This window comes from Trachymyrmex septentrionalis, unplaced genomic scaffold, assembly GCF_001594115.1.
Source record: "Trachymyrmex septentrionalis isolate Tsep2-gDNA-1 unplaced genomic scaffold, Tsep1.0 scaffold73, whole genome shotgun sequence".
NCBI classification, from domain to species: Eukaryota; Metazoa; Arthropoda; class Insecta; order Hymenoptera; family Formicidae; genus Trachymyrmex; species Trachymyrmex septentrionalis.
The window spans coordinates 538640-548996 of NW_017305916.1; the positions used below are offsets into that span (position 1 = coordinate 538640).

General features: G+C 30.1%; 2 protein-coding genes and 1 long non-coding RNA gene across 6 annotated transcripts in view; 1 reads left to right on the plus strand and 2 right to left on the minus strand.

Moving 5' to 3' along the window:
- LOC108753924 (F-box only protein 21-like) overlaps nucleotides 1-6411 on the minus strand; it is a 7053-nt gene extending 642 nt beyond the window's left edge. Inside the window, exons 1-8 of one of the 3 annotated variants that reach the window (XM_018495919.1) lie at nucleotides 6102-6411; nucleotides 3585-3854; nucleotides 3263-3503; nucleotides 2298-2428; nucleotides 1645-1804; nucleotides 1228-1434; nucleotides 854-934; nucleotides 1-201 (exon numbers count right to left, since the gene is read on the minus strand). In XM_018495919.1, the coding sequence (XP_018351421.1) occupies nucleotides 1-201; nucleotides 854-934; nucleotides 1228-1434; nucleotides 1645-1804; nucleotides 2298-2428; nucleotides 3263-3503; nucleotides 3585-3854; nucleotides 6102-6262 (1452 nt within the window). In that variant the 5' untranslated portion in view covers nucleotides 6263-6411. Of the gene's footprint in view, nucleotides 202-853; nucleotides 935-1227; nucleotides 1435-1644; nucleotides 1805-2297; nucleotides 2429-3058; nucleotides 3504-3584; nucleotides 3855-6101 lie in introns of all 3 variants that reach the window. The other 2 variants (XM_018495917.1, XM_018495918.1) reach the window with 2 other exon arrangements.
- A 418-nt stretch (nucleotides 6412-6829) lies between these two features.
- On the minus strand, nucleotides 6830-8617 carry LOC108753873. Of its 2 annotated transcripts, none has more exons than XR_001939672.1 (3): nucleotides 8141-8617; nucleotides 7628-7822; nucleotides 6830-7563 (listed from the first exon to the last, which is right to left on the minus strand). It is a non-coding gene; the product is annotated as an uncharacterized LOC108753873 (long non-coding RNA). The 2 variants fall into 2 exon arrangements; XR_001939671.1 differs by having other exon boundaries at nucleotides 7640-7822; nucleotides 8141-8615.
- A 452-nt stretch (nucleotides 8618-9069) lies between these two features.
- The window catches only part of LOC108753852 (U4/U6.U5 tri-snRNP-associated protein 1), a 5609-nt gene continuing 4321 nt past the window's right edge, over nucleotides 9070-10357 (plus strand). Inside the window, 3 exon segments of the mRNA XM_018495786.1 lie at nucleotides 9070-9252; nucleotides 9426-9890; nucleotides 10129-10290. Coding sequence (XP_018351288.1) covers nucleotides 9094-9252; nucleotides 9426-9890; nucleotides 10129-10290 — 786 coding nt within the window. The 5' untranslated portion in view covers nucleotides 9070-9093.

A 10357-nucleotide genomic window follows, 5' to 3' on the forward strand; every position in this document is an offset into this window, starting at 1 on the left:
CATAAAAGATTCTAACATATCGATTATCTTCAGTTTCTCTGGATCTTTCTCTGGATTAGATAAATTATACATTTTATCCCATCCAATAATCACGCCTGCATAATTTGGCACATATTTTTTGAAAGTCACAATCATTCCAATTGCATATTTTATATTACATCTCACCTTTGGCGGACTGATATTTTCAAGTGATGGCCGAGTCTAAAAAATGTAGGTCTCTCACAATTGTTAACATCTTTTTTATATATTTATTACTTTGTAAACTTTTACTGTTTCCAAATTAGTTTTCATATTCAAGTTGCAATTATTAGTTATGTATTAATAATTAATATGATATTTTAATCAATTTATGAAATGAGTTGATCCATTGATCATATCTATTCATTCAGTACAACTACAACGAGCATTAACATATTACGCACTATATCTAAAGCTCATTTTATACGATCTATAATTCATGACAGAATTTTATTTATAAATTTTATGCATCGAGTAATACAGAAAATATGTAAACTATCAGAATCATAATTATGTTTTATTTTCAGAAATAAAAAAAGTGTGCAGTGTAAGTATACCTGATTGATCAATTGTATCTGTTGTAATGAAAACTGAAAATTTCGAAGCACTTTGAATATAAGTAGTCTTGTCCAATCGGATAAGCAAACGGATTTTATAGATATAAATGAAAAAAAAAAAAAAAAAAACTTTAATACAAGAATTTCTTTCTCATTTATAATTATATTTATAATTTCATACATAAAATTAAAAATAGAATTGTGTCACGAAGTATAAAGTGGGCTTTATATATGTTTAAATTGCATATTTTTCATTATACATTATCATAAATACATACCATTTTTTTTTGCATATAAAGTTTAAATTTATTTAGCAGTTCTTCAGCTCGCATTGCTTCTATAGCTACTATCTCACTGTTCTGCATATATAGAAAAACAAAGTTTACTTCAAAACACTTCCTGTACAGTTGTTCATTAGTGTACAAATATATGAAAATTAATATATCATGGCTCAAAGTTTGCTTATACAACTAATATATAAGAAATTATATATTTAATAAAAAAAATTTCCCTTTTATTCATATTAGTAATCATTTTTATATTAAACAATTAATTCTTATCATATTGCGAAAAAACAAGTTTGCAAAAAAAAAAAAGAGAAATTTTATGAGAATGTTAGAATTTGATTTATATATAAATTAAATTTACATACCAGTATTTTTTGTAGTGAGATTAGAAGACCTGATAAATTCATTTGATTTTGCATATAATTACGACCTAGCTCTTGAATCGCGTCTATATTGTATGGGTTTATCATATAGCGGAATTCCATCAATGAGCGTATTTGCAGAGTTCTGTCTTGATAATGTTGATAGTCAGGATTAACCATTTGTAAATGATAAATCATCCGTAACACGACCTTAAAACAAAAATGTATATAAACTAAGTTAACAATGCAATAAATGGAAAAATTAATTTCGTCATATATAACTCTCTTACATATAATATAACGTATGTCTCATTGATTTATTCCGTGTTGATTTATCTGTGACTAATTTATATTTATTTTTATATTTATATTTTTACTACTTATTTCTACATTTAATAAGATATATAAATAATGACCAACCTCTGTAGGACTAATCTCATTGTGTTTATTAAAATTTTCGATGGGACATCTTCTACCACGAGTTCTGGGACAATCGTTTCTGTGGGTAAAACCCACCATAGCTCCACCATGCAAGATGTCAATACAGAAACATTCTTCGTCTTCAGATTTTTCTGTAATACTATAGACAATAAAAAAAGAATATGTAGTTCACATATATACACGTATACATTTATATAAATATATATGTCTATATGGTACATGCACAAGATGTCTTACAAATCTTGAACATATTTCTGGACAAAAATATAGAACGAATGTTCTTATGAATTAGGTTCGCAATGCTTCATTGTTGAAATAATGGATAGAAATACAGTAATATGACATTTTTTAAATAATGAAATTTTTCAAAATAATTTTTTTGTTTACAAATAGTGTTTTACATCATTTTCCATATATGCTTGAAAATGTACATGATTGGCACATTATTTCAAATATTTTTATCTGTTATTTTGAAACATTTGCGACTTTGTGTTCATAAAAATATTTCTTTTTTTTTATTTAGGAATACGGTCACAAAATTTAAAACATATTTGTGACTTATGATTTATTTTGTATCAATATGTAAATATATGACAAGTTTGATAAATTAAATGCTTCTAAATTATACTTACGATTTTGGTTTCCAACTTAAAAAGAAGTGAGTAGGAAACGCTACTAGATTACAGCGTACGCCAAGTCTCCTTGCTACACTTTGGAATATTATTGCCAGAGATACAGCATCACCAACTTTGTTTTCTAAAACCTAAGTATTACAAATTACATTACTCTCTCTCTCTCTCTCTCTCTCTCTCTCTCTCTCTCTCTCTCTCTCTCTCTGTGTGTGTGTGTGTGTGTGTGTGTGTGCGCGTGCGCGCGCGCGTGTGTGTCTCAGGCTTCGCATGATGCCCATCAATAACAGATTCTTGAGATCATTTCGAGTTGAGAATCCTAACATCAAAATATCGAGGTTACAGTAGTTTTTAAATGAAAAAAATTTAAATTCAGCTAACAGAATTCGAAATTCGCGCGATCAGGCATGGCATATCATACAGTGATGAAGATGTTTAGAAAAGTAAAACAGAATTGATGCTTGAAAATATCGTAACTATTGTGCAATGTGTTACGCCTAAATGCACGAGTTTCGAACAGGCTAAATTTAAACTCTTTTCATTTAGAAATTATTATAACCTCGACATTTTGATATTAGAATTTTCATCTTGAAATGATTTCTGATGAGAAATCTACTAACGGATGTTATGCGAAATCTGGGACATCCTGTATAGAAAGATATTGACACTTTATACTTTTATATTAACATAACAATATAAATAATACTATGCATATAAAAATGTGCTCATGATGTAATTGTAATATATCATAATCTATATCTTACGCAATCTATAAGAATGTTCTCCAGTTTATATAAAACGTTTGAAGCCAAACCAGAGAAACCTAATTCGTCAAATAAAACTATTTGAAGCATATTTATTATTTGTTCTTCTTCCTTCTTGTTCCATTGATTGTCGTTAATGTTGTTATTTTTCCAAAAAGAAAACTGCTTAGCGGATATTGAGAATATTGGATGGTCCCAATGTACCTTTTTAAGATGCTTCAATACCAATTGTGCAATATTATCCAGCGATGCTACTACCTCAAAATAAAAGACATATTTTTGAGGTTGATACCATTGTGCTGCAATAGTAGCTGCCTCTTCTAAAAGTTGCTGTTCTTTGGGATAACTTATAAATTCCTGCCATACATCCTTTGTATGACGCTGCTGTAAATATAGAAGAAGTTCTCTGCTGTAATATTTATGTGTTAAATTACAATCAGGTAATCTGAAAAATGCATGTACATTAATTGTACAATTAATCCATACATTTGTGTGTCTACAATATTAATAATTTAATAAATCTTACAGTGAGGACATTGTAATCATATGTATCATTTCATCTTTAAGAAAATAGTAATTCATAATATGAGCGCCCATATTTGGACAAAATAGTGCATCGAAATGTTCCACGTCACTTTCGGAAAAATTGTCCTTTTGAAAGAATCTCTCGGACATTAGCGACAAGTGACTTCGTAATTCATTTCTACATTTTATGCTTGCTTTTACGTCGTCTTTAAAATTTATGCGTTCTTTATTTTGTATCCGTTTGTCATAAATTCTTTCCATATGAGGCCATCTACCATTAAAACCAGAAATCTTCGTTATTTTCAAAAATTTTAAGTAAGGGCATCTATAGAATTTGCGCATATCATTAAAAAATTATAAATTAAAAAAAAGTTGCACAGAGTAATAATTAAAACTAAAACTAAAATGATTATTCCGTAATAAATAGAGCGAAATACATCAAATTTGTAACTCGTATAATTTGTACTCGTTATAAATAAATCTGTCATTATTCGTATTGTTACAAAATTAATTATTTCATTTGTATTCATTGTAAACAAAATTCCTTATTTTTATTAATTATTGCAAAAAGAATATATTTATAATCATGTAAAAAACAATTAAAATTCAGAATCTGTGTTTAGCTTTTAAAAGAACTATTTACACATTTACTATGCAAATTTAGATAGTCATTATTTTTTAGTTATTTAAAAAATATATAATCACTAAATTATTAAAATTTAAATAAGAGTCATATGCTGTTGTAAGAACGGAGAGATAGGAGAAGCAGATAATAATCCTCAGGTGTTGTTGGTTATCTTCAATTTATTTCGAACGTTTCATCTCCTTTTGAGCTTACTCTCAATGGAAGATCTATGTTCGAAACATTCAAAATAAATTGAAGATAACGAGCAACATCTGAGGATTATTATCTCCTATCTCTCCGCTTTTATAACAGAGAGAGAGAGAGAGAGAGAGAGAGAGAGAGAGAGAGAGAGAGAGAGTCTTATGATTCACACTAGCCTTATCTAAACTCTTATTTATATTTTATTGTTTAAGATTGAGAGTCCTTATTTATATTTTATATTTATATATTTCTTTTAATTGTTTCACTAAATTATTAAAATCAGCCAAATTATCTGTGCTTTGTTACATGACCGTAATTCAGAAGAAAAAAACTTTGCAATTGTTGTAAGATTCTTTAATATAATTAATCTTACCCTTAATTCCTCACTGGATCTGAATATATAAACCAATTATATTATCGAATCTCCAACCATTGTAAAGCAGTAAATATTAAACTTCTAATTTCAACATTTATTTCTTCTTTTCGTGAAAAATTTCTTATCTATTCCTTATTAATGAATTCTTTGAAATGGTTCCTGTAAACGAGAATGGATTAAAATAAATTAAAATAAATTCAGATTCCAAGAAGTATTTGCAAATGTTGAAATAAATTATTTTTAATCTCAATGCATTCTTACTTATTTATAGAAATTGCATGAAGCATATTTCTATGTCTTTAAAAATAAAAAAAATTTCAGTTCTTTAAGTGTATCGTGAAAGAGAGAGGAGAGAGAATACAGCTTAATTCAAAATTCTGAAATGTAATTTTTCAACCCAATTAAACTTAAATAAATTTTTGCATCTAAATGAAGCTAAAAAAGGATAATGAATGATTCTAAAGTATGCATTCAAATGGATTTAAATGAATTAAAATTTCAGTTTATTTTAATGCATTCTTATTTACACAGTGTAATAAGTTGAAGTAGACATATTAAGATTATTTTACTTCATCTTGTTGCAGCATGTGCACCAGTTCAGAAAATTCATTGATAACAGTTTTCTTATTTCGTTTTTCTATTCTGTAGAATAAGATAGACGTTATCAGCTTTCTACAATAAGCCATTAGTCATAAATCAGAAGTCAGAAGCAAAAAATTGATGACTGTGATTGGTCAATTTTTACTATTTTTAGCTTCTGATTTCTTATTTATGACTAATGGCTTATTGTATAAGGCCCATTAAACTATTACTCATTCGTTTCTAATATCTTAATTATTTGTTTATTAAATATGAAATATCAGAGTTGTTGTATCCTTGAAGACAAAACAGTAACAACAAAGTAATTGGAATGGAAAATGTCAAATATTTAATCTCTCCGAACATATTCATAAAAAAGTTATGATCAAGTTTAATGCAAACACAAGAAATCAAGTGTCAACACAAAGAAAATCGATTATGGAGTAAATATCAGCAATTTTCGTTCGTAATTGAATTCTTATGTCAGTAAAGTGTCAGATAATTCGAAACAGCTCGAAATATTAATTAGTCGTATGAAATTTACGAATAATCAATTTCAAATACAAATTGACATATTCGTTGGATTCGCATTCATCATTTTACCATTTATGCCAATTTGCCAGAGGAAGTTTTTTGACGAAATTAAAAGATATGAATTGCGCAGTTTTGAACAAACTTGTAAATCTCTATATTCTAAGTAAATCGTGATAAGAATTTCGAGAGAATGACGAAGTTACCTTTGATAAACTTTCATTTGCCATAGCGTGTTGTTGTGACAGATCGCATTGAGAAATCGTCGGCATGTTAAACCAAAGCTCACAACATCCTCGATGCTAATGATTTTTTGTTGCAGAATGATGTAGATTACCTCATTGGACAAATTCTCTATCGTCGTCATTGCAAACAATTCGGTATGTAAGAAATTATAATCCGCATCAACTACAATGGATGTGTTCTTTTTCTCTTCTTTTCTAAGAACTTCTACTTCTGTTCTATATTTAGAGCAGTGTTGCCAACCTCCGCACTCATAAGCCGAAAACACAATCGATCTGGGAATCGATTCTGTATCTTGAAACGAGGTGAAAATTACAAAAGTGAGCGAATTTACTAGAATACTGTAGAATAATTTCATTGATCAACACCTAGTAAATTTGCTCCCTTTTGTAATTTTCACCTTGTTTGAAGATACAGAATCAATCCCCAGAGGCTCGATTATATATTTTGTAATGAAGTGGAAAAAAGATTACTAGATATACGAAGATATTGACCAATTAAATTATGAATACTCTAGTGAATTTGCTCACTTTTGTCCTCATTTGAAGATACACAATCGACCGCCTGTGGTCTGTTTTCTGTTCCTGCATTAGATTGTTCTACAACTCTCTTTCTCGCTTTAAACAAATATCAAACTGTAGCGGATTGCTACATATAATAAATGTAGGTAATGGAGGAAACTCGGATTCATAAATGTGTGTGACAACATTCGTTTATTATCACATACTACATATATTTTACTACATATATTTTATTACATATATTTTATCACGACAACGTAACTCGATATGTCTTGTGTATCTTCAAAGTGCAAGAAGAACTAAAAAGAGAATGTCTAGATGGGAACTTCGATATCGTGTAATCTGGTCGCGGAGTGTGTGAGCTAACGAATATAAGGTATGATTGATGTATAACTGAAAGAGTGTGAGAATGGTGGGTGGGTGTGTGCGTGTGTGTGTGTGTGTGTGTGTGTGTGTGTGTGTTGTATGGAAGTGTGAATGTGTCTCTACAAAACGTATATCTATCTCACTTTAAGTTCCAAAAGTGTACACTAGTAGTAGTTTAGCCACAGACCTCTGTTCGCGTTGCTTGCACTTTTGGCACTCGACATTTTCGCTTTCTCTCTTTTCAAGGTGAAATATGTATCAATCTCATTTTAAGTGCAAAAATATTTGGGGATTTTATGCAATTCAATTGAATGCTTCTTACTAGCGTCATGATCATCTTCAGCTTCACTACTGTTGCCGCTTTCAATTCCACTGTCTTGACTCTCCATACTCTCTCTACGACCAGTTTCATTTTGATCAACGTTATCAGGATGATCTTTTTTGCTGCCCTTGTTAATAGCTTCTGAAATTACTTGTTCTATCTTCTCTTTCTTTATTTTCTCTAGTTCTTTTGACTGTTTGATTTCTTCTTTCAATACTGGAAGGAAGCGTTGGGTATAATACTCATAATATTCTGGCGATTTTTTTAATTTAATTAATACCTCAGTTAATACCTCAGGACTAGCCCCTTTTTTGAACAACCTCTTGCATTCTGTGAGAGTCCCGTCTTTCCCAACTTCTGGGTTTAGGTGTTTGTGCTTTCCTTTTGTTACTTTTTCCATTATAATATTCAATAATTTACTGTTGTATACTAACTCATTGGATGTAGAATTTTTTTCTGTCATATCAAAGCCTCGCTAAAAATTAACTATTTATGTACCCTTGTAGTTGTAGGTGTTAACAATTTGAGATTGAGAACTAACAACTAAAAAGCAGGCAGAAGAGCGTTTCTGCTAGTATCATAGTTAAACCTCACTTCAACGATTATCTACTATTTTAAATGTTTAGTTTTAAGAAAGGATAAATATTGGTATATAGCTAAGTGAACAGGTGCAAAATGTGCTATACACATAAAAAATAGTAAAATTAGTTTTAACTGTATCACGAGCATAATTATGTACATTAAAAGCGCTAACCAATGCTCTTACTATTTCTCTTGTATTAGGCATACTAACCTCCCCATTTTTAAATTACAACAACTACCCTTTACTTAACGTCTAGGATTGTTGTGAACCACCAGGATTGTTTTTCTGCTCAAACGGACTCAACTGCCTCAACTGACTCGCAAGCCTCCTTTCTTCTATCTCCTTGGCTTTTTCACGATGATCATCAAGCCTTGCTCCTTTAACTCCCAGCAATTGTCCACCACCTAGTCCCTTATTCCGCTCATCCCATTCTTTTTCTCCCTTGAACCTTTCCGTACCATCATCATTTGGCATATTGCCCTCCAGTAAAAATATTATGTAACTAATATACTAAAAATAAATTGTAGTGCAAACACTTTTTTTATATTTTTTAACATAAAATTTTATTCACTCTTTTTTCATAAAACTTAAGTTTTCTAGATTCCGCTAACACGTAGCGGAATGACGAACTGTCGACACCTATCTATATGCGAATAGACCTAATGGAAAGCACAGACAATAGAAAGAGGAAATAAAGAGATATCAAAAAGCGTTTATTCTAGTATATGTGATTTCTGATAGGTTTGAAATTTATTTCCTGTTCACATTGCCTATGCTTTTCATTTGTGTTTCTAACTATAAGCTTATAGACTAATCACAGACGAGTATTCCCCTCTCATTCGATTATAAAAGAGGAACTACCCCTTTACATGAACTGCACGCATGCGCAGAAACACGTATACTCAATTTAATGGTGGATATACGTATATTCTAGGTGGAAACAAGCATATCATGCGTGATTAGTGATATATCGACGCATCTTGTAATATCCCACGATTCTCACAGTGTATTGTCGCTGATTTTGCGAGTATCTGATATTGTTGATAATTCAATTAATAAACATACGACGAGAGTGTTGCATCGGTAACATCGTTATCAGTTACTACGAAGCCATAACCGTGAAGTAGAAAAGACGATAGCACCGTTAAATCGAGAACGCTAACATGGGCTCCAACAAACGTCATAAAACTGAAAAATCTCGCGATGCCAAAAAGAAGCGTCATCGCAGTCGCTCCAGAAGCTACACGCCCGACCGCGAAAAGTCAGAAAAACATAGGCACCATAAGAAACATAGGAGGAAAGAACGCAAAGACTACGATAGCGTCTTGGTAAGGGAATTTGAGTGTGTATTATAGAATATATAACAGTATATATAATAAGTAATATATATATATATATAATAAGAGATTATATGTAACTATAAGTAAAAATATGAGTATACTTACGTATAATCGTAATAGTTAATTATATTTATATATAATTATAGAAGAAAAAGAATTTTTAACTTCCAGTTGAAATCGTTAATGCTCCGCCGCCACCAAAAATATCCAAATCATCGCATCCGTCGACACCTCCTCCGCCTGAAATCTCGAAACAGCGCAGTCCATCCCCTGCTAAAGGTGGAGCGTCGCAAACTTCATTATCTATCGAAGAAACTAACAAAATTCGTGCAAAGTTAGGATTAAAACCATTAGAAGTAGATAATACATCTAAAGATGATCCTAGCAAAATTAAAGATGATCTGGGCGAGTTTTATCACAAACCTGCACCAAACAATAATGATAAAATAAAAGCACAGAAATTGAGAGAAAAGATAGGTACTCAGAAGGAAAAGAGACAAATTGAGGCAAATTTGTCAAAAATGAAAAATTTGGGTGAAATTGATTTGGATGATGATACCCAAGCATGGATCAACAAATCTAGGCAGCTAGAGGAAGAGAAAAAGAAAGCAGAAATGAGAGTAATGTTCTAATAAAATTCAATTTTTATTCTTATTAGCATTTTGTGTTAAATATATTATTGTATATATGTTATATAAATTTTTAAAGTATTTTGTTTTAAAAATTGTAAAACTGTGTTTATGTGTGTGTGTATATATATATATATATTTTATGATAATTTCACATATAATATTTTATTAAAGTTGTTTATATATTATACTGTAAATTTTTTAAAGAAAAATATTATTTTAATTTAAGGCAAAAATGTTAGATCAATTGGATGAAGAATTTGGAATCGGGAATTTGGTTAAAGAAGAAATATATACTGCCCGCAACACAGCATATACAGAGAAAGATTTGAAAGGCCTTAAAGTCGAGCATAATCTTGTGTGTATAATGATATATGATTCTAATAATATATATTAATTATTATTTAAGCTTTTGATACTTATATTATGTCCATAAATTATAACAGTTTTCTATTTTT